At 40.1% G+C, this 24,169-nt stretch overlaps 2 protein-coding genes across 8 annotated transcripts in view; one reads left to right on the top strand and one right to left on the bottom strand.

Moving 5' to 3' along the window:
* Positions 1–9,565, top strand: part of Arid2 (AT-rich interaction domain 2) — a 133,600-nt gene extending 124,035 nt beyond the window's left edge. For both annotated transcript variants that reach the window (XM_038341182.1, XM_038341183.1), the window contains exon 21: positions 6,551–9,565. In XM_038341182.1, the coding sequence (XP_038197110.1) occupies positions 6,551–6,692 (142 nt within the window). In that variant the 3' untranslated portion in view covers positions 6,693–9,565. The remainder of the gene's footprint in view (positions 1–6,550) is intronic.
* Positions 9,566–15,205: 5,640 nt separating this feature from the next.
* Positions 15,206–24,169, bottom strand: part of Scaf11 (SR-related CTD associated factor 11) — a 45,041-nt gene continuing 36,077 nt past the window's right edge. For 3 of the 6 annotated variants that reach the window (XM_038341451.2, XM_038341455.1, XM_038341454.1), the window contains 5 exons: positions 21,515–24,163; positions 20,214–20,554; positions 18,892–19,110; positions 18,447–18,566; positions 15,206–18,227 (listed from right to left, as the gene is read on the bottom strand). In XM_038341451.2, coding sequence (XP_038197379.1) covers positions 18,081–18,227; positions 18,447–18,566; positions 18,892–19,110; positions 20,214–20,554; positions 21,515–24,163 — 3,476 coding nt within the window. In that variant the 3' untranslated portion in view covers positions 15,206–18,080. The remainder of the gene's footprint in view (positions 18,228–18,446; positions 18,567–18,891; positions 19,111–20,213; positions 20,555–21,514; positions 24,164–24,169) is intronic. The other 3 variants (XM_038341452.2, XM_038341453.2, XR_005286774.2) reach the window with 3 other exon arrangements.

Consider the following 24,169-nt stretch of genomic DNA (forward strand, 5'->3'; position numbering starts at 1 on the left):
GTCTTCTGTGTTCTTCCTCCTCCCACTTTCCTTCTCACCCTCAGTTTTTCATTGTAGCCGCTTTGCAGCCACAGGAAAACTAATGCACATTCCCCTTCACATTAGATTCTGTCTTTGCCTCTGCACATCTGTTGCAGGTTCTGCTGTCCTTCCTGTTAGTATGTCTGCCTATCTCTGTGAGTCTGTGCAGATGAGCACTGCTTTCTATAGCCTTTTTTTTTTCATGTGTATGGGAGTTTTGTCTGCAGTACTATACGTGTGCAGTACTCACAGAGGCCAGAAGAGGGTGTTGTGTCCTCTGGAATTGGAGTTATAGTGGTTGAGAGCCACCGTGTGGGTGCTGGGAATTAAACCAAGGTCCTCTGGAAAAGTAGTAGCCAGTGCTCTTAACTGAGCCTGCTCTCCAGTCCCTGTAGCCTTTCTTATGTTGCGTTTCATTCCCCACTGGTTTATTCTTGTTCTGTTTCTCTAAACTGTCTGTCTTTGAATTATTAATCTCTGTTCTGTAAGCAGTTTGGATGTTCAGACTGTACTCGTTCCAGCATGAGCATTAGAATACTGCCCAAACACAGCTTAGGAAATCTACATCCAGGTTTCCTACCTCCATTGCTGATGTCCTCCTCTGGCTCTGTTCAGATAACTCTGTGTCCTTTCTGCTGCACTTGGAGCTCTTTGAAGGTAGAGATTGGGTGTTTATTTAAATTGTTGCTTTTTGGTGACAGTCATTCAGTAAGTATGTGATAGACAGAAGGAAGGGGAACTGGCAAGTTCCTTTCCTGCCAGAGATTTGATTGGAATTTGTGTACTGATTTAGAGTTCCCGAGATAACTTTTCCTTAGGGCTGTTCCTTCATGGAAGCTGGTTGCACGCTTGGGCTTGTGTGGCAAAGCCCGTTTCCCTGGCTGTAAGTCACAGACCCAGAAATTCTTACTTTGCCCTGTTCACTTCTGGTTGACTTCTTGTTTTTCATGTAGACTGTTGTCATGCGAATGTATTCTGGAATGTCAGTCAGTTCTTAGGGTCTCGGAATAGTGGCTTCCTACAAATGCAAGCCACCGTCAGGCAAGACTATGAAGGGTACATTAGGGGATTGCAAGTTTGAAGTCAGCCTAGGATGCATGGTGAGACCTTGTCTCAAAACTGCGCACCACGTTCTTCACATGCAGCCCATCTTCACTGTGTCCTTCCCATGAGCATTTCCTGTGCTAGACCTTTCTGTGTCTGAAAACACTGATAATCATGAATCCCAGTACATGAAGGTGAATGTAAGGAATCCCTTTGCTAGTGAAATAATACTAAAACATATTTCTATTCTTAATAAGAACATTTAGGTTAAGAAGTAGATGTTAGTTTACCTTTACTTCGACATACAGTACCCTGCACATGGAAAATGGTAGGTGTATGAGGGTATTGTTTGTTTTAATGTCAGTATCTGATAGTTTGAATGATGCATTTTATCCCTTCTCATTGATTTTCAGCTCTGGTGCAGTCTCAAAATTTGTTTCCTTTTGATAACTGAATAATACTTAGATCTTATTTGAAAATCAACTAATGCTTTCTAAGTGCTTTTTTAATTTTATGTGTATGGGGGTTTTCCTTCACACACACACACACACACACACACACACACACACACACACACACACACACACACACACACACACACATGTTCACCACATGCATGCCTGGTGCCAGTGGAGGTCAATAAAAAGTATCAGGTCCCCTGGAACTGGAGATGGCTTAGAGTTACCATGTGTGTGCTGGGAACCAAATTTGGATCCTTTGAGAGAACAAGAAATGCTGTAACCACTGAGCCATCTCTGTTGTCCCCAGATAGTGGCAATCCCAAAGGGAAATTAAGAAAGTATCCCATTTATAACAGTATCAGAAAAACAAAACACTTAGGAACTAGCTAAATCAGGAAGTTTATATGTTGAAAATAATAAAAGATTGCTGAGAATTTAAAGGATACATGAATAAATAGGAGGATAGCCCATGTTCAGTGGGCCAAAGGTCAAATATAGGCACTGGAGAAATAGTGCTTAAGAGAATTGTCTGCTCTTCCAGAGTTTCCAGGTTGAGTTCCCAGCATCTGTATGGCTGCTCACAACTCCAGTCCCAAGAGCTTCAGTGCCCTCTTCTGGCACACAGACATTCATGCAGGCAAAACACATGCGCACGCACCCGCACACACACATATATATAATTTATTTTTTAAAGATTTCCCCTATCAAAGTGCCAGCAGTTTTTATGGAAATAGATTAATCCATCCTGAAAGGGACTCAAAAAGGTAAAAATAATCTTGACAAAGAACAACAAAGTCAGAATGCTCATACTATCTTCCTGGTGTTAGAACTTGCTGCACAGATACTACGCCTGTGCTCCTGGTATAAAGACAGGCAGCCCGAGAGAGCAGAGGAGAGACCCCAGAGTGGACCTTTCCCAACACAGCTGAGAGGTCTTGAAGAAGGCTGCCAGTTTCTCAGAATCAGGCTATCTCCAGCAAATGATGTTTGGAAAACTAGACTTACATTTGTAAAAGAAATTGAACAGCTGCTATTACCATATATATCCTAGCTCAGAATAGATCAATGAGTTGCATCAATGAGCTAAAACTAGTAACCAAGTAGAAGCAAACCTGAGGCGAAGGCTTCTTGGGCTACTACATTAGATGTGTGCACAGGAAGTGGAGCACACAAAATCTGGACCAGCAGGACTTCAACAAAACTACAACCTGCACATCAAAAGACATTGTCAACAGTAGATGGCAAATCAGAGTAAGAAAATCATTGAAAAATCACATGGTTGGTAAGGGGTCCTTATTGAAACTACATACAAATGTCCTAGCTGCTGTGGAAACCTGCATCAGCTAGCTCTTGAAGGAGAGAGACATCACAGGGTAGACTTAAAAGTGGGGTGCTACTGCACCATTAGAAAGGAGAAATTGCTAATGCAGGCCACAGCTGTGAACCTTAAGGAAGTCCTGACTGAGTAAGTGAGGCACATGGGATCGGTGTCCCGGTTCTGTGTGGTTTCTACCAGAACAAGCACAGACAGACCAGTTAAGGCCATGATTCTCAACCGTGGGTCGCAACATCATTGGCAAACTTCTGTCTCACATTATAGCAAAATTACAGTGATGAAGTAGCAGAGAGTAATTTTATGGTTGGGGTCACCACACCATGAGGAACTAACTCTATTAAAGGGTTGCAGCATTAGGAAGGTTGAGAACCACTGAATTAATGTGAGTTGGGGAGTGGGAAATTGTTTGATATATAGACTGATCTGTTGTAAGATAAACAAAAGGGCTACAGATAGTAACAGTAGTTACACTACAGGATCAGTATACTTGATGTTATCGAATTGGTTAAGTTCATATTGAAAAAAGTTAGTAACGTAACAGAACAGACTTGGAAAGAATGGGAAATGACAGCTAATGTGCTTGGGCTCTGTTTGGGGTGCACAGAATACTCAAAAGTGACTGCAGCCATGCTTGCACCATTACCAGTGGATTGTTTTAAGTGCGTATGATGATAAACCACATGTCAGAAGAACTGTGGAATCCAAGTCACTGTAGAGCTTCCAAGAGCAGTCCCATGCCTCCTCGCCTCTGCCTTAGTAGCTTTCATAAATTTAAGCAGATTCTTCTGGTGTTTTCCTAATGTTTATAAAGAATATGCCTGTGGAGCTGTGTATTTGTGGCACAGGCCTTTAATTCCAGAACTCTAGAGGCAGAGGCAGGCAGATCTATGAGTACAAGGCCAGCCTGAGTCTACAGAACAAGTTCCAGTACAGCCAGGGATATACAGAGAAATCTTGTCTTTTGTCTAGATATGAAATTCTGATTTGGAAAAATATTTTTGCTGCAGGTTTTCCCCAGCTGTGCTGTTACGGTTCAGGGGCATTCTAGGTCACAGTTCTTTGCATGTGATCTATTTTTCCACTCCGAAGTCCAGCATATTTCTGGCTTTCTAAAATATAGTGACTGTGGTATCTTATAGGTTGTTTTAACTGTTACCCAACAATTGTACATATTAATGAGGTGTTCTGTGATGCTTGATACACACACGCACATTGTATGTGTAAAGCCGGTCTTTACTCTTTTATATTTTTGTTTTGTTTTTGTGGTAAAAGCATTCAGATTCATTTCTTCTGCCTCTTTGAAATCTACAGTAGTCCACCTTACATTCCATACAGTCGCACCAGTGCCCCGGGCTCCAAACAGTGCCTTCACACTCACTGATCAACCTTTCCCCATACCCTCCTTAGACCCCACTAAATTCCATCTACTCAATTTGATTAAGATCGGCCTTTCTATGCATTTACTTTAGTGTCTCAGCCATTTTAGATTCCTCTGTTGAGAGTTCTCTGTTTAGGTCTGTACTCCATTTTTTTTATTGGATTATGTGATCTTTTGGTGTCCAATTTCTTGAGTTCTTTGTATATTTTGGAGATCAGCCCTCTGTCTGATGTGGGGTTAGTGAAGATCTTTTCTCATTCTGTAGGCTGTCATTTTGTCTTGTTGACCATGTCCTTTGCTTTACAGTAGCTTTTCAGTTTCAGGAGGTCCCATTTATTGTTTCTCTCAGTGTCTGTGCTACTGGGGTTATATTTAGGAAGTGGTCTCCTGTGCCAATGCATTCAAGTGTACTTCCCTCTTTCTCTTCTATAAGGTTCAGTGTGGTTGGCTTTATGTTGAGGTCTTTGATCCATTTGGACTTGAGTTTTGTGCATGATGATAGATATGGATCTATTTTCAGTCTTCTACAAAGACAGATTTATCTCTTGGTGTTTTTTCTTTCTTTTCTTTCTTTTTTTTTTTTTTTTTTTTTTTTTGTATATAAGCTTTCTTCAAACTGCTTGGTTTTCCTAGAAGATAATTTGTATCTTAAAATGTTTCTATTAATACAACGTAGGCCAGCATGTAAAATTGAAAATTCAGGGGGAGAATAAACAGAAAGAAGTTAGGTTTTTTTTTTATTGATTTTAACCTTATAGAAGTGAAGGCTCAGGATGTACCTGGGTCCAGTGGTAACGCATGTTCAGGGCCTTGAGTACAACTCCAGCACCACCACCCCCCAAAAATCATTATGAGTTAGTTTTCTTTGGTTTTGAGATAGGTTTTTCTATAACCCTGGCCTCAAACGTAGAGAGGTTCATCTGCCTCCTGAGTACATGCCTCTCAACTGAGCTGAGTTTTTTTGTTTTTTTTTTTAGAAAAATCAGATAATATTCAGTTGATTTTAAAATTTGTTAAATAAAATTTTGAAATAAGTCATGCATAGAGTCCACAAAGCAGAATTATGTTGGATTATTGGAAAGTGGTAACGCACAGAAACAGCAGTAGAGCCCCACCCGTCCCACAGGACCATGTCCCGATCAGTAATAAACACTACCAGGTATTTTGCCTGCCTTTGACTTGAAAGAAGTTGTATCAGACAATGAGGTTTTTCAGCAGGAACTGTGAGGTTGGTTTCTGGAGTTCCATGCAGCAGCACTTTGTTCATATTGGAATAGAGTTATGCTTGCCCTTTTGTTCCCTTGGTGTCCACATTTTACTCCTAGTCATGGGCAGCGACACTAGGGCCTTGGACATTCTGTGCACGCGTCCCGCCACCAAGCTTTCTCTAGTCTTCCACATCAAGTGCTGAGCTGGATTATTTTCTGTTCCCATGCTTTACTTCTCCACAGTGTTTTCATTATAATTTCAGAAATATTTTCACCATTTTTTCCTCCTGATTTTATTCTTTTTCTAAGATGTACTCATTTTAATTTCTGCATTTTGCCTACATTCATGTGTATGCACCACATGTTTGCTCAGATCCCATAGTACCAGAAATAAAGAAAACTGAGCCACCTGATACTGGCGCTAGGAACCGGACATGGCTCCTTGGCAAGAGCAGGCTCTTAAACATTGGGCCATCTCTCCAGCCCCTTCTCTGGTTTCTCTAACCCAGGATTACTTTAATGAAAATAGTGAAGGTCTTGGGTAAATCTCTCATTGCTGTGCGACTTGTTTTCCAGATGTTTAAAATGAAAGTATTCACACTTAAGCCCAATTTGAAAGTGTGCAGTGAGCACACCTTTTCATGTTGAGTTAGTGTGCTTGCCTTAGCCTCCTGTCCTTCTGTTCACCCTTTCCTTCCCAGCCCACCCAGTACTCCTGATTCACATCAATACTGTGACCTTTTTGACAGAAAATTTCAAGTTCATAAATGTTTTTGTTCCACGCCTGCAACTTTCTGATTTGTGAAATTTCTAAAACGCTGAATGAAGATACAGAAATAGGTTGTATAACCTTTTGTACACCACACAAACCCTGCCTAGCTAGAACATCAATTGAGTTCAGGGGGCCAGAAGTTGGCGTTAATGTACTCATCAGTGAGTTGTGCTGGCTGACATCTAGCTTGTTCCTCCTCTTTCTACAAAGCTGTATTAACGCTGGCCGGACATGGAACTGTAGGATGTTTCTATTTTAGTTGTATAATGTGATAAGGAATCTAAACTATCATCCTGGAGACTGATAATCTGTTGTTTGTCTTTTTTCTAGATTGTTAAAGAGACATGAAAACAACTTATCAGTGCTAGCCATTAGTAACATGGAAGCTTCCTCCACCCTTGCCAAATGCCTTTATGAACTTAATTTTACAGTTCAGAGTAAAGAACAAGAAAAAGACTCAGAAATGCTGTAGTAAATCCTATCCCACTTACACAGCGGGGACTCAAAGTCAGATACATTTCACATACTGTTACTGAAGAAAGCACCAAGTCTTAATGGAGCAGAGACCATAGAATGAATTACTTTGTGTCCTCCCATGATGCTGAGTGAGAGGAAGCTTCGTATTCTGATCTCTGAACGAATCCCTTTCTCCTCTGTTTAAAAAAAAAAAATTCTAAAAAGGAAAAAAAAAAAAACTACTGTGGGATTGTCAGGCAGCTTATCTGCAGGATGTCGTGGGTCTGCCATCCTGATGGAGACTGCTGTGATCAGAATCCAGTACCATCCACATTGGAATAGACATGAATAGTGTGAAACCTACGTGAGCAGATGAAATAGAAGCATTAATATTTTTATCTATATCCAAAAAGGAGCACATTTTTATATTTACAAAACCATTTAAGCTGGTTTGAATAAAGACAAAGTTTGAGCACACCTATCCCCCAGCTTCAGAGGGGCCACCAATATCTAGCTGTGGATTGTGTGTTTTGTTTAGAATCAGTAGCTTGGTTTTCTTACTTGAGCCAATATATTTTCACTTATTTATTATCATAAAAATTTACCAGTCTGAATAGATCTTGTAAATATTTGTGAATAGAATGAACACCCTTCATACCACTGCAGCCACTGGAAGTCCATTCTGTGGTGTCCTAGAAGCATTATTGGTAGGCTCTAAAGTTTTCTAGACTTTCCTGTCAACTGTAAGTAATTGTGATATATTCTACGCAGTGGATGATGTTCTTTACATTTGTGTAAATACTTCTGCAAAGGTACTGATGCTGTAAAGTCAGAACAGTTTTGTGGAACTGTGATTTTTTTTTTCTCCTTTTCTTTTTTTGGTTTTCTTGGGTTTTTTGTATTATACACCTTGTAGAACTCATTTTGCTGGCTGAAAGAGTATGGAATAATATATCTTATGTCATTTTTGTAGAAGAAAAACTATTTGAAGGGTTTTTTGTTTTTGTTTTTTTGGTTTTCTCTAACATGTATCCACTGTAAGCGTTCGTCATGTGCAAGCTCAGAGCTTGTACAGAATTTTTTTGTATTTGTAAATTGGTTTAAATACATGGAATTTTATACAGGTTTTCTCCTGTGTTATATATGCATTATGTGCAGGTATGATATTTTCTTCACTACTTTTTCTATCTTAATATAGTGTGGAATTTTATTGTATTATTCTTCCATTCTTAATACTGTACCACATTCCTGCTCAGAAACTGCTCACTTCCTTAAATTGTCTTTTCCCCCCAAGCGTGAAATGTATCCACTTATAACTGCCTATTGCCTGTTCTATTAGCATCCAAATGTGGAGGGCCTCCCAACCACCATTTCTGCTGTGTCCTTAGGATGTGCAGTATAAAATATAGACCTGACAGTTTATGTTATAGAATGGCTTTATTTACTTTGGTGACTGTTTATAGTTTTTAAATAAAAGACTGAACATTTTCTTGAGTCCTTTATTTCTGGAGTATGCTTAAGACATTCTAAAATATTAAGTTTCCTAAGCCTAGCTGAATGCAAGGTCCAACGGTCACCTACCTACTTTATAATCCTTTGTGATTAATACTGTAGAGAGAATAGGTGTATCACATGACAGACACCATGGTCAATGTAGGAAGAAGACCAAATTCTTGTTTACGATATAACAAACAGCAGCCCAGAGCGCAACTGATAGACAGCGGGTGCAGAGTTCAGTATGCCTCACTGAGTGTCATGCATCTGACAAAGCTTTTAATGTTTAGCATTCTGTGACTGTTGGTTCAGTTTAACGTGAATTGGGGGCAGTCTTTGAGATGAGCTTCAGTCTGGACATAAATTTTAAATATCTTGATCACTTATTAGTACCAAAAAGTAATTTCTCCCTAAGGGCATCCGAGTTTGTGCACTCAGTTCTATCTGTAAGAAATGTGTGATGACACCAAAACTTTGTATTTCTCAGGACGATGGCATCTGACTTCCCCTCCACAGACTAGGGCTGCCTAGCAGACTCCCGAGTCCAGGTACCTTAGAGTGTCCCTCAGATATCTCCAGACTTACAATTTCCTGAGAGCAGACAGTTGGGGAATTTTCTATTCACTGTTTTTATCTAAAAATTTGAGTTTTTCTACAATTTTTTGTAACATCTCTGTTTGCTTGTCTTCAAAGCAGAAATTGCCATGGTGGTTAATGTTCGGTAGAAAGACAGGGTTAGGAAAATGACTTCTGTGACTGTCATCCTGTCACCTCACTGGATTGCATCCTGTAGCTGCAGACTTTGTGTTAAAATGTATAAATGTGTCTTTAGTGCTTTTAAGCAATGGTCTCAACAGAATTTTCTAAATGTATTTGACCTAATGAAACCAGTTTGTAGCTTCCCTCCTAGGATCTCCCTCTTTCAGCTTTACCTGACTCTAATGGAATAACACGGACTTGGTGGGGAAAGGAATTGAAGTGCTCGTGCACTCTAGGTTCTGCTTAACCCTCGCAGTCATGAAAAGGTGCTCCTTGCTAGACAGAAACTTGCTGACTTCCAGTATTGTTATTTTTGTCTAAAGTTCTGTAAATACAAGCTTTAATGTTATCTTTGAGAAATCTATGTAAATAATAGTCAACAACATAGAGACTGTACAATTCTGTGTTATATATGTGCCTAGTGCTCTGTTGGCACTTAATAAATTTTAAGTAACAAAACTGATGATCATATAGTGAAGGCATATTTTTCTTCCGACTTGAGACAGGATATGACTATATATTAATGAGACTCTATAGACTAAGCCACACATGAAAACTTGTCTCATTATTTTATAGCCATGCCATGTATGTTTTTTTAAACCATAAAATGACAATAAAACTGATTTTCAAAATGAATGTTCTGGATAATTGACTTCTGTATTGATCTTACACCTTGATTAAAGTTCTGAAAGACCAAAGAAAAGAGTGAGGCTCTTCCCAGAGGAGCAAGATTGGAACTTCAAGGTCAGCCACAGAGGGCTCCACACTGTTTGTTGGTTCAGTCTCACAATTCAGGAAAAGAAAGAAGGCATTTATATCCAGCTGTTATATCCAGCTGGTGCTAGTTTTTATCACTCTAACACTGTACAACTCTTGTCTGAACAATTAGCTTCCTTTGCAGGCCACAAACAGAAGGGACAACATTACTGGCTGGTACCATTACAGTCAGTAAACTTTCTCTACCAAAGATTCCTGTTAACTTCCCTGCATTGCTTAAAAACAAACAAAAAGCTTGAGGGGCTGTGTTGTGTATGTAGGTAAGTGAACTCATTTTCTTTGGTAATTAATACAACCACACTAAGAGAGTGGGATGATTCAGTCTGAAAACGAAACACAAACACAAAGATCTGAATTAAATGCCTAGGACTGACACACACACAATGAAATAACTATGGGTCTACAGCTACAATCAATATTTTAAATGAACTAGGACATACATTAAAAAAAAATGTAGTGTGTTACTATGTTGCAGCAAACCCTGATCCAAGTACTGTTCACATAAAGTGACAGTCTCCCACGGCTTTAGATCCCTCCTTCTGAGCAGCACTAACCCATCAGAAAGAATTACCCTGAAGCAGTCACTCGACAGCTTAGTACTCTTCTCTTGGTAGTTTTTAGTTTAAAGACAGTAGTCTGACTCAGCACCACTGCTGAAGAGGTAGTAGTGATACAGCAGAACGGTACACCAGTAGGAGTTTGCCTATTGCCTATTACAAATGACGGTGTGAACTGCCTCCTAGTGCCCTTGGGCATGTTTCTGCTGGGTAGTACTTGGGATGGACGTGTGTTTACTGTCTCAAAAATTACTGCCATGCAGTGGTTTATGATAATTTACAAATCAGAGTCCAATTTGGCCTGTAGGATGTTGCAGAGCAGTCATCTTCCTCCTGAGCAGACCCTTTTCATAGTTATAAGTCTGTGATGGTATTGGAGTCAGTCAGGTGTGGTGGCACACGCCTTTAATCCCAGCAGTACAGAGTTTGAGGCTAACTTGGTCTACAGAGTGAGTTCTGGGACAACCAAGACTACATATATATATCCTGTCTCAAAAAAGAAGGCAGGTGGGTAAGGGCATCCAGAACTAAATGACTACAGCCGCAGAGCAGTAGGGCAGCAGCCCAGTACTCGGGTCACTGGCTCCTTGTGGAGAGCCTGCTTCCCAGCTTAAGGCAATCTCACTGGCTTAAATAAGATAGCTGTGTGCTTTGAGGCTGTGGGGTGTGGCTCCATGTGACTGTGGGAAGGAAAATGCAGATTTTCACAACTATGACATCAGTAAGTGGAACCTCCTCAGGGATTTTAGGAAATGAAGACTACAAGTAAACTCAGCACAGAGGCTGTAAGCACTCCATGACATGCACTGCTGCTGTGACCATAGAACTATGTGAGAGCTACGGAGAATGTGTCTGCTGTGGCCACTGGATCTCAGTAGTGCACACAAAGGTGAGGGCAGGACAAATTCAAGGTCATTCCCCGCTACATATCAAGCTCCAGGTCCACCTGGAACACAAGCATCTATGTCTAAAGAAATAAAAAGGTTCTGCATATGATTTAAAGAGCAACAATGTAATAATTTTACAAGGTAAGACTCCTTTCTACAAAGGTTTCAGTGGGCGCGCTGCACTCGCAACCAGCTGTTCAATACTCTGCACAAGTCTGCCGTCCTTTTTCAGCGCTTAGCGGGGTGGGGGGGTGTCTAAATCCAGATAATTAACAAGATTAGAACTGGGAGGTTAAATGTGTGTGTACCTAGATTACAAACCATGGGACAAGTTATACTTTCATGTTGATATAAGGGCTGAGAAAGCCAGCAGTGATTACACAGGGTGGGATTTTCCAACCCTGACACAACTCTGCAGAACAGCCAAGCAGCTCACAGAGACAACTCGTGCTGGGAGGTGACACCTTACGTTCTTAAGTTTTTTAAAACCAAGACTTGCCTTCACTTTAAAACCACTTGCTTTCACTTACAGATCTTCGCTAATACTTATAGGACTGAGAATAATTTCCACCTGCTTATGACTTTGGGACCACTACTTGACCACTAACAGGTTTCTCAGCCACAAACCTATCGAGAGTCAAAATCATCAGCCACCAAGTCCCAGGCACTCAAGGAGAGGAGCTGAAGGCCCAGGGGAAAGCACGGCAGCTCTCCTGAATGCTTCCAGTCCTTTCTGCCCTGCCTCTCCAAGCCACAGTTTGTACTTTGGGAGGGAGGCATTATATTTTGATCGTACTTTTTATTCCCACTATGGTAATGTAGAAGCCAAGGAAAAGTATACGGAGTTCCGTCTGTTGGTAGCCCAGAAGGAACTTCTATTTATGGTTTGTAATGGGGAATCTTTTCCTGTAGTTTACACCTGTAATCCAAGATGTGAGACTAAGGCAGAAAGACTGTCCACAGTCCAATCTCAACAAGAGTATTGTATATTGGTTGTACCCTTTCTCCATTTACTGTTACAAAAGCACCAATTTCTGCACACATTTAAAATAGTCCCCAAATAGCTTAATACAAATAATCCATAGTTTATATTAACCCTAACCCCCAACTTTACACTACTAGAAAGAGATTACATGTGGATAAGGACGTTTTAATCACAGGGAAAAAAAATCTATAACCTCTATAAGGCTTGTATTTTCCAATTGCATTTCAGGACGTTGTACAGGCTTGCACCCCACCATAATTATGATGCTATTGCCAGAATCAATTTAAGTATTGCCTTGTAAAGTTGAACACTTGACCACTTCTATTGAGCTACTGAGAGACAATTACTTGTGGTGGTTTTACCACCCACCCTCAGTTGTGGGACTCAAACCCAGGATGCCTTCATGAATGCTGGGCACACCCTACCATTGAGCTAAACCTCCAGCCTATTGACTGTGTGCTACTAGAAAAGGAAAATCAATTTGAAGCTACAGCTTAGCTTTAAACTTCCACAAATCTCTGGCAGCCACTCTAGGCTTGGGACTCTGATGCTAATTTTGGCTAGAAACACTTTCCATCTACTATCCCAGCTCACTCATTCTCACGGTTTCACTGTGTACTGTTTAACTAAAGGGCCATCATTTGCAGGGACTTGCCTACCAGGTCCTTGGAGCACCTCACACGCACGCACGCAGGCACGCACCAAGTATGCATACTATGTACCTATTTCCCTTCATGGTTTAATAAACACACCAAACAGCTGCACTACTAGAACACTATCCCAGTGCCTAAGATGAACTGCACTATCAAGAGACAACACATATAAACACCGTGTATGTAATGATTCTGGAAATTAAAGGAGCATGGGTTGTTGCAAGACTTGATACATTGAGAGAATTGAAACATTTCAGTCACCTAAACCAAGAGGCTACTACACAAATTGTCAAGGCCTGTAGCGCCTGTGACCAAGAAACTGACCCATATGTAGAGGGATTTCCACAGCAGCCATGGAAACTGGTTAAGCAGAGGGAAACAAAACAATCCTGTCTTGGACCAAGCAGAAGGAGAAGGTAGCTCTGGGCATCTGGAGGAAGAGGGATAAAGGACACTTCAACAACAAAGAAGCTTCTGTAGTTCTGCCTGTCTTTCTCGTTCCTTTGTTAAAATGTAGATTTTTCTGCTACCTGTTCAGTAACAGAGAGTTCTGAATAGTACAAGACAGCCCATAGTAACAGGATCCACGTGGAATCAATTTGGTTGCTCTGTTGATTTCAGGGAGTCAGCTTCTTAGTTTTGACTCATTTAAAACAAATACTTGTTTTCAATTATGTGTTTCAGTGAGTGGGTCTCTGCACACAAGTGCAGGGACTCTGAGACCAGAGGTGTTGGTCCCCTGCAGCAGGAGTTCCAGGCAGCTGTGAGCTGATGGTGTGGTGCTGGGATCTGAACTCAGGGCCTAGGAAGAGCAGTGAGGAGCACCTATCTTAACTGCTGGAGCATCTATCAGCACCTCCTCTAAACTTTAAGGAAATGGTACGGCTTTTTTAAAAACAACAAACCAATGGCTTTAAGATCGAATGTTTCACATATGCAAAAGTATTATTAAAAAGTTTTTTAAAAAAAACATACCTGGATGTGAGTTGTTGGGAAAGAACTTGCCTGTAGCACGTTCAAAGCTCTGGACTAAGATGAAGGGGCGCAGTTACATGACAGGCACACTCCCTCACTCACCACCTGTGCAGAACTGTACCTCCACCTTCACTTGGTGTCACCTCGGCTACTCTTCCTGTTCCTAACCCAGTATTTATACTCAGTCAAGCACAGACTTCAATGTCTACAAATCTGAGATCTGAATCTAACACTAAGTAACCACGAAATTAGATAATGGCTCATCTTTATACCTCAATTTTCATATAAAATACTAGAATTGGCTTTATTTATTAAATGAGGTACACAAATGTGCCAAGATGAAATTTTACAACATGTGAAGAAGCAAAGAAATTCAGAGCCCGGGAGGTGAGCATGCACTGAGGAACTGGGGCTGGGGAGACAGCGCAGCAGGCAGCTCACAACCACTTGTGACTCCAGTTCCAGATATCTGACGACCTCTTCTGGCCTCCATGAGCACCAGGCATGGCATGTGCAGAAAGAAAAGATGTAAACACAGACACGATAGGTTTAATGACTTAAACTCCTCTCAGAGAATGAAGTCTTCAGATTTAAAATATGAATACCCTGAAATTCAATGCACCTGAGGCATAGCGGTCAGTCACAAAGGGCGCTTGCTAGACAGCCAGAAACCAACACTGTCTAGGGCACAACCTGCTTTAACAGAATGCAGTGGAGACACAGACTGACACAAGGATGTGTCTACCATGAGGAGGCAGACACAGGAATTCAGAGCATTGCTCACACCAGGGAAGGGACAAGAAATGTACTTTGTCTTACAAAAGGAACCTGACAATGGAAAAAAAAACATTTTCTGGTGGCTCTCTGAACAAGTCCAATATACTAGAAATAACTCAATTTTCAAAAATTATGTATTTATAATTTTTGAATGTTTAGCAAAAATGATCGAATAACCAATTCTTCAAGAAATTACTCATAAATAACGTAAAGATTTAGGTATAAAAATTTACCTATAAAAACGTTTCCCTATTAACATCTTTAGGTTGTTTTGTGTCTTGTTTTTGAGAGTGCTCTGTAAGCCAGGTTAGCCTCAAACTCAGCTGATGATCTGTAGTTCCCGATCATCCTTCCTCTACCTCCCAAATCCTGGAATATAAGTTACATGCTCAACATCTTTGAGTTAGTTAAACTTTACACTCCACTAATTTACTTTATCTACATTTGTAAAAACAACTTAAGTTGGGCATGGTGGCCTTTAATCCCAGCATTCAGGAGACAGAAGCAGGACCTTTGAGTGTGAGGCCAACCTGTTTAAGCCAGGCCAGGACTACATGATTAGACCGTCTCCAAAAACAAAACATCAAACAAACAAATACCCAACAGTAAGGGACTGTTTTAAGAGTACATCTGTATAATAGAATACTATGCAGTCACCATAGTCATGCTGTCAAATTAATTTTTATTAAAATGGAATATTCTCAGTACATGAATTGAAAAGAACGGATTATAACATAGCAATGTGCATTGTAGCCAGCCTTGAAAGAGGTTAACTTTGGTAGAATTACAGATGATTTTTCCTTTTGTTTCCAGTCTCTTCTATGTTTAGAAATTACTAAAGGTTTTAAATTTCCTAAAGTGATTATATTTAGGAAAACTACTATTAAAATATATGCTTATAGCTAACTCTGACTTTATTGCCTAGCTATTAATGTAATCATGATACTCATTACTTTGGTAAAAATCCAAGAAATAATTCAACACATTTGGAAATGGCTTAAATGATATAAAAGTCATCATTTCCCAGAAAACTTAATAAAATTTTGACACTACTTTGTTTAGCAAAAGAATTTATTAGGATATATTACAGACCACAATCTAGTTTAGAGTGTTGTTTCAGCAGACAGCACTGCAACTCACACTGCAATGTCTCAAGACTTAGGCAGCCACTATGCTTCTGAGGCCACATTTCTTTGGATGGAACAGTCAGCAATACACACCATGGCTATTTAAAGGCAGATAATGGAGAAGATGTGGTGGTCGTTACCAGAACAGCAACAAACAAATACAAAACTTTTGGAATGTTAAAATAATGAGAAACTACTATTGGGCATTTCTACATCTTGAAACATGGATCAATGTGACTAGTTAAAGGGCCCACAGTTCCAAAGGTCAAGTCAATACTGAGTCATGATCAAGAGGAACCTGCAACTTAACTGTGTTAAATTCATCATACACATGCAAAACTAATGTGAATGTAAGAAAAAAAAGAAAAACCAAGAATGTAAAAGCAATGTTATTTCTTAACTCAAAGCATGCATTTTCTAGTTCATTCTTTAAAAGTTTGTATTTTAATCCAGTTAGAATATATTCTAGTATTAGAATATATTAGAATAGTAAACATTTACTATTTTAAAGCGTTCTAGCCAGTGCCCTACCAGATATGGAACACACACCTGTTAATTTCAAGAACAGTGGAGGTCTCCCAAAGACATAAGACCTTAACACCTCATCACATCACCTACCTTTTCTTCTAAGCTTTAAAACATGTTTGCAAGACCTAAATTGTATAAACAGATTTTACAGTGTTTTTTACTTCCCAGGAATCAGTGGAAACAATGCAGGGAAGCACACGGCACACCACTAGTCAGCAAAGAAACAGCAATCTGCAGCAAATGTCAAAGCAGGATCAGAGTTCCACACCTGTTTATGGGATTCTGAACTGAAATGAGTACAGTGTGCCACTGGTATATGAAACTATCTCCAAACTTCTTCTGCCATCAAAATCTAAACACAAATTAATTAAAAATGTCTGTAAAATACTGCATCATAAATGCCCAGAAATATAAAAATGAAGATCAAAGCTTTTTGGAAATATGTATAGGACTGTAATCATAACCTAAGAAAACTTATTATCTACTTAGTGTGATCACTCTGAGATTGAAATCTCAGAATGGTTCTGCCTACCAAAACTAGACAGGAGGCACTCTGCGGAGCTGAGAGCCAGGTACCTGCACTCACAGCACACTGCCCCATGAGCAGGGAGTGGTAGGCCTCACAGAGCATATGTTCACCTTGATGTATCACCATGTTATGGGACATCTTTTCAGATAAAAAATGTCCTCAAAATTTTAAGTGGAATCAAAGTTTATCATAGAATTAATTTTTCTTTCTAGATGGCAATGAAAATAACAGTGCCAAAGCACTCTGAACTTCCCTTTCATGAACATTAACATACCCTAATGCTTTAAAAAATAAAAATAAAAAACCCAAAACCTCTTGTCCCTGATATCCTAAGCAAGAACATCATTATTTAATTTTTCTCTCCTTCTGTCAGACACAATAACACCTAGAATTCTGTAGCATGGCTATCAATTACCAGATTAACACTTCCTACACTGTAAGCACTGGAAACTTCTGAAGTGTGAGAAGAACCGCACTATGACTGCACAGTTGACCAACAGCCTGAAGCCAGAGAAGCAGGTCAAGTATTCTTAGTCCCAAAAAAGGAAGGTCACTACCTGTGAGCAAGTCTCCAATTGGCACAAATAATTCACCATCACTGACAGACAGGAGATAAAATGAAAGAACAAAGTTTTTAAAAGCTAGCTTTCTCCCATATTGGTCTTCTAAATTCAACAAAGCTTTGATCTGGCAAAGTTGTAATCCAGCAAATCAAACTGCTATTGTTTTTTCTGGGTGGGAGAAAGAGCACAAAAGCAATACACACAGTGTGACCTTGAGTTGGTGCCAGCAGGAGAGGAGCACCTGCAGGCTTGAAGCTAAGTCTCATGATGGTCTGCTTTTTACCTAAGCATTTACTCAGACATGTGCTTCAAAAATACATTAGGGGCCTGTAATTGGTATATTCTATGAATATCAGAAATATTAGTTGCAATACATTGTTTCACTTTCTACAGTCAGGTGGAGAAGTCATGAAGATCATATGTTACTTTTCAGCCTGACAGAATAAATGTATTATACACAGATATATAGATATGTCTACAGTTTCAGATGTATGCACTCCATTTAAGAAGTTGTACATCTTTCAGTATCCACATTAGAACACATTCCTGATAAAAACACACATTCCATTACACCCTTAATTTTCCCTTGAATTTATTTTATTTGGGGGAGGGGTTAGATATAGAAGTTGCAGTGCACAGCTATTTTTAAAACAAAACATTATATCCTACAATAAAAAAAATAATTTTATCAAAACCAGAATCTGATCACAGTTGCATATGATTTTCAGTAAGGGTACACGCTGAATTGCACTTTGCAGATATCTTGACAGTGTCCTTTACAGGGCTCCCCATGTCAGCCTATGTTTTTTTCAGTAGACACGGGTTCTTCCAGAGCTTTCTTCTGGCTCCCCTTCCGTGAATATTTGTACTTGTCTACATAGGCTTTAACCAGATTTGCCACTTTAGTAGAATTGACTTCTCCACTCTTACTATGACAAACCTAAAAGAAAGGGGGGGGGGGGAAATGTTTTTCACGCTAAATGCCAAATGGATAGTAGTATGAAAACCCAAAAGAGAGCATCCTGCTTCCATGTGCATACTGCATACAAACCATTCAAAGATAAAGGAACAGATGCGAACAGGATCTACATTTATTAACTACACTTGAGCGTTAGTACAGCAGAGGTGGTTAAATACTCCATGCTGCAGCTACACTTACTTTGTCCACTGCTTTCCGTACGATCTCTTTGTACTCTTCCTTGGTGATGTCTTTATTTTGGTAAAAGGGCTTAATAGCCAATTTTACCTCCTGTGCTGCTTTCTCTTGAATTTGCAATTTCTGATGAGAAGAAAATGTGAAATTATTATCTGCCACTCTTAATCTTAAACTTTCTAGAAATTTATAAAACTGAAAACAGTATTCTGTGACATTGTAAATAATTTTTCAAATATAGTATGACATAATACATATTAACATATATCTAACATCTCTAAAAATGATTATACAATATTACCAATAACTCATCAAGCATCAATCCTTCAGATATTAGAATCTGAAACTTCCAATAATAAATCCCCTCCATCTCTCATAAAATCAAAGCTGTCGTTTGGTCATCTGTTATTACGTACAGAACTGTGTAGGTTGCTCTCAACCGTGAACTTGCCTTGTCTGTCTTGGAGCTATCTGCGCTGGCCTCCACTGGAACACTTACTTTGCTTTCTGCCAATTTTACAGCAGCATTAGAGGCCTGGACGTGACTTGAAGACGAAGCATTACCAGAACTTGGTCCCTGAACTGGTCCTGTGCTTCCGGGAGCTGCCGATGGAGCAGGCAAGACCTGTGTAGCCATGGTATTACTTACATGAGAAGCACTGGGAAGGCCCTGTTTTAAAGAGGTTTAACATCTGTCAATGGAATACTGTATTCAAAGGAAATATTTACATTGCGTTATCAGAAACAACACTAAAAAAAACAAAACAAAACAAAACAAAGGAGCTGGGCATGGTGGCGACACCCCCCCTTCAATCCCAGCACTTAGGAGACAGAGGGATCTCTGTGAGTTTCAGAACAGTCTGGTCTACAGAGCAAGTTCCAGGATAGCCAGAGCTACACAGAGAAACCTGTCTCAAACAAACAACAACAAATAAAACAAAATACCTGACGAAGTGATTCGACCTTATTCCTAAGAGAAGTACCTACTTTAGAAGTGTACACAGGGCCAGTTGAAGGAAAGTGAATATATCATCAACAGAGCTTTTATTTACATATACCAAATGTCTTTTCAGTTATATAGGTGAGGATGGCAAGACGGCTCCGAGTGAAAGTACTTGCCACACAAGCCTGACGACCTGTGTTCAATCCTGGACCCACAAGATTCTCTGACATCCACATGCCTACTGTGGCAGGCACTCAAACAAACATACAACAATAAAAAATAAAGTAAGTAAGTACAGGGAAAGCTACAGACACCACGTTTTCAAAGTATCTGCATGTTTTTGGCTCCCACAGGAATTTACCTCCTCTTAGCACAGTAAACTCCAGACGAAACTAAAGCAGACGGTAATGGACGTCTCTGTCCAAGGCTTACCCAAGCAGACAGCACAAACCTATCACAAGTGCTCACTAGTTCCACCTTGCTCCCAAAAATCATTAAAATTTTAGGGAATTTTTTAAAAAAGTGAACTCAAACCTGATCCTAACTTGAGTTCACTAATTTGACCAAACCAAACAGCAGATAGATAGATAGATAGACAGACAGACAGACAGACAGACAAGCTTGAATGTACTGTATTTTATAATATATATTTCTGGTCAATTTTCCTGTCTGGGGATAGGAAGGGAAATTAACAAAAGGAATAATGATGAATAATTTAGAAATAAAAATACAACCAAATATAGCACTGTTCCTAAATGCCAGGAAACCCTTTCTTATCCTATTTGTTAAATGTTTGGATGTTGATTTAACTCAAGCTACTAAGAACATACCTGTATTTGTTTCCCATCTGGTTGTGAAGAGACGTAGCTGACCTGCTGAGATGGTGGGGGAGGGGGTGGTGGGGGTGGTCCCTGAGGTACACTGGCAGGGGCAGCTACCTGCATGAGAGGCACTCCTGTGTGGAGGTGCAGGGGCAGCTGAGGGTGCATGGTGAATGGGTTACGCTGCATATTCATCAGAGGGGCATGAACACCCACTGGGTACGGGAAGATACCCATGGGCTGAGGCTGAGCGTTCATTGGGGGCTGCATCACGTTCATGTGTGGCTGCATCATATTTATAGGTATCTGAGAACCATCAACTTGGTTTGTTTGGTCTTTTAGGTTAGAATCTGTCAAAAGAAAAAAAGCTTTGTTTAAAAGAAAATGATGTTATACTTATCATAAACACAGATGCAAATAGCAACAGGCTCGGTACAACACCAAAAGCTACTTATTTAATCCTGTCATTTATAAATAATATGTAATCACTCTCTAACAAAAGGAAATGCTCACAATTACTAGTGTAAGTTCACATAACAAACATCAGTACAGAAAGATCGTAGTAGCTGATGCTTTTTAATGCCAGCACTCAGTTTTTTTAGTTTTGAGGCCACCCTGGTTCTACTTAGGAAATTCCAGCCAGGGATAAATAATGAGATACTATCTTTTAAAAAAAATAAAATAATTACTAATTCAAACAAATAATTTAAAAAGATCCCATAAATTATAGACATTATAGCAACTGAATATTTACAGCATTTTATTTTTTGGAGATAAATGAAATACAAGTTAAATTCGTATCGTAACATTTCAAATTCCTCTAATGCAGCTTGTTGTTATGCATATAATATTTCAAAATAATAAAAATTAAAAAATGTATTTCAGACTTTGGTGAAATTTGGTGCTAAAGAAATACTGACTTAGCCAAACATGGTGGCACATGGCTTTAATTCCAGTACTCAGGAGGCAGAGGTAGGTGAATCTCTGAATTTTTAAAACCAGCCTGTCTCTTACAATCAGTTCCAGGCCACACACATATATTTGTGTGTGTGTGTGTGTGTGTGTATATATATATATATATATATATATATATATATATATAGTAAATGTTTATTTACTATATATATATATATATATATATATAGTAAATGTTTATTTACTATGTGTTTGTATAATTAAGAGTGACTAATAATAAGTAGGGTCTGATTTAATAATTTTAGTACATTGCATTAAGGATCATTTCAACTCAAGCTATTATCTAATATCCTCTTTCTACAAGTTAAACATCAAGAACAAGCAGAGAATGTTACCCTGTTCAAGTGTTTCTTCCTCTTGTCTCATCCACCCGGACTGTGGCCCTGAAGAATTCCTCCCGCGCCGAGAGTAATAGTTCTGCACATCTGCTGGCAGAGTCTTTCTTACCGCCCAACTAGACGCAGAAGTCCACCCTGACCTGTCTGCAGGTGTACCGAAAGAGAGATCTTGTTCATTTTTCCGCTTAGAGGGCTGCTGCTCCGCAGACTTGAAGGAGTCACTCCCTGACAGGGGTGTACGGCTCTGCCACCTGTTCTCGCTCTGGTCACTGTAGGCAAAGTTACCTCTATAACTGCCTTTCCCTCGGCCACCTCGACCACGGTTGGACATCCAGCCCGGGCCAAAGTTTTTATTCCAAGAATTTCCTGAATTTTCGTTTCTACTTTCTTCCCAGTGGGAATCTTTTAACTTTTCAGGATTTCTGGTCCTTGGATCTGGCCCCGAGTTTATTTTCTCTGTTGCCCAGCTGGGACAGTCACTTCTGTGCCTCTCTGTGGCTTGTGGGTCGCTAGTATCTGTAACGATGCCATTTTTTTCTTTTCTTGTGTTTTCATTCTGTTTCTCTGAGTCGTTCCTTCGGTAGCGGTCATTTCCTCGGGGACACCTCCAACCATCGTTTGTCCACCGTTCCTTCCACCGAGGAGAGTAACTATCTCTTTCATTTCTACCAGACGATGAGCTCTTACTTTTGGTTCTCGATCTTGAAGGTGAGCGAGAGCGAGATCTGGACCTTGACCACCGTCTGGCTCGCCTCTCTCGTTCCCGGTCTCTCCTCTGCCCATCTCTATCACTGTCTCGCTCTCTGCTCCGGGACCTGGACTGTTCTCTCGAGGAAGAATCTTTCACTCTGGATTGAGATCTCTGGCTCTCTCTAGGAGCATCTCTTCTTGGAGACACCGACTCCGACTTTTTGGCTTCCCTAGCATTCTCTCTCTTTGGAGACCGAGACTGCCTCCTTTCTCTCGCCACATCTTTTTTAGGTGAGAGAGAACGAGACTTTCTTCGTCCTCTGCCAGACTCTCTCTTAGGCGACGGTGACTGAGAACTCTTACTTTCTATTGCAGTCTCTCTTTTTGGAGATGGAGACTGAGTCCGCCGCTTTTCTTGTGCAGTATCTTTGTTAGGAGACCAAGTTGTAGATGGAGAATGAAATCTAGATCTTCGAGTGCGAGGCTTTGGGGCTTTATCCACTAGACCTTCAGCTGGCTGAGCCTCAGCTTCAGTCTTCTCAGCAGCAGAATCAGAAGATGAATTGTTCTCAGAACTGTGCGCCACAGCATCTTCACCCAGTTGTTTGGAGTCAGTCTTTACAGAGGAGTCCACTTCAGACTCATTCTGGTCACTACAAAATGAGTCACACTCCATAGGTACTGTTTCATTGTTATCTTCACTAAAACGTTTCTCACTCGGTTCAGGCTCGGTGTTAGACAACTCTATAGCCAGGGGAAGTTCAATCAGAGATTCAGTCCTTTCTTCTGAAGATTTGTCCAGTTGGGTGTTATCAAGATCATGCTTTAATGAATTATTTTCACAATCTTGAATAGCACCGGAACTTTCATTTTCTGAAGTGTCACATGTTGGAATTACTTCTGCAGTTTCAGTTTGAACATGCTCAGGCAACTCAGTATCTGAGCTGGCAACAGGGTGCCTGTCCAATGTCTGTGTGATTTCACCCTCAGAAGTTTCTAATTTGGGGCTCGCTACAAATCCGTCTGCATTTACTGAAGAATCTTTCAAATCAGTACTTTCCACTGTAAGACTCTCTTCTATTTTTTCATCATTAACTGTGGACCCTGTATTTGCAGACACTTCACCCAGGGGACTGGACACTGGCTGAGGTCCTTCATTATCAGAAGTTGGACATGTAAGAAAATCATCAGGAGGGCTCTCTGTGCACACAAGTGCCTGAACCTCTGACTCTGAACTTCCAGATGCCTGCTCTTTTTCTAGTGGATGACTTCCTTTTGCAGAAGTATCTGTAGAAAGTTCATGGTCTACACATAACTCCTTAGCCTCCATACCTGGATCTTCTCCAACAAGCACAGGAGGATCCTGAGTACAAGACTCAGAATATGAAAACTCCACTTCTTCTATCTCATGATTCTTAGGTTGTTCATTTTCTTCTGTCTGTTCACTGCAACTTTTCAAGCAATTAACCAAATGATTTTCTCCATCTGTTTGAACAGAAGAAATACTACTACTTTCTACACCTGACTGTTGCTCTTTTTCCAACATGGGTGGTGTGTCAGAGTCGGCGGTTTCTTCCTCTACTGAATCACTAGATGTTGTTTTTTCAGGGGGAGTTACAGATTTACGAAGTTTCTTTTTCAATGAAGGTGGTTTTCTTCCTCGTCTTATAGATTTCCGTTTTGGAGCCTGTCTTGTTTGTTTTTCTGACTCACCTGGAGGGGAAATACTTACAGAAGAATTACTATTCCCTGGGGCATCACACTCAGAATTATTTGACACTGGGGACTTCTGGGGCTGACTGACTGTCTCAGCTCTTGTGTTTCGTGTGGACCTCCTTGTAGGAACAGTTGTTGCAGGTTTTCGTCTTGATCCTCTGGTATTTGATGTGCCAGAAGTTTGCTTTTTTTCTCCTCCTCCTTGGGCATGTGCTAATGCATATCCTTTATGAAAAGTACCTGATA

The sequence above is a fragment of the Arvicola amphibius genome, chromosome 9, assembly GCF_903992535.2.
Source record: "Arvicola amphibius chromosome 9, mArvAmp1.2, whole genome shotgun sequence".
Taxonomy (NCBI): domain Eukaryota; kingdom Metazoa; phylum Chordata; class Mammalia; order Rodentia; family Cricetidae; genus Arvicola; species Arvicola amphibius.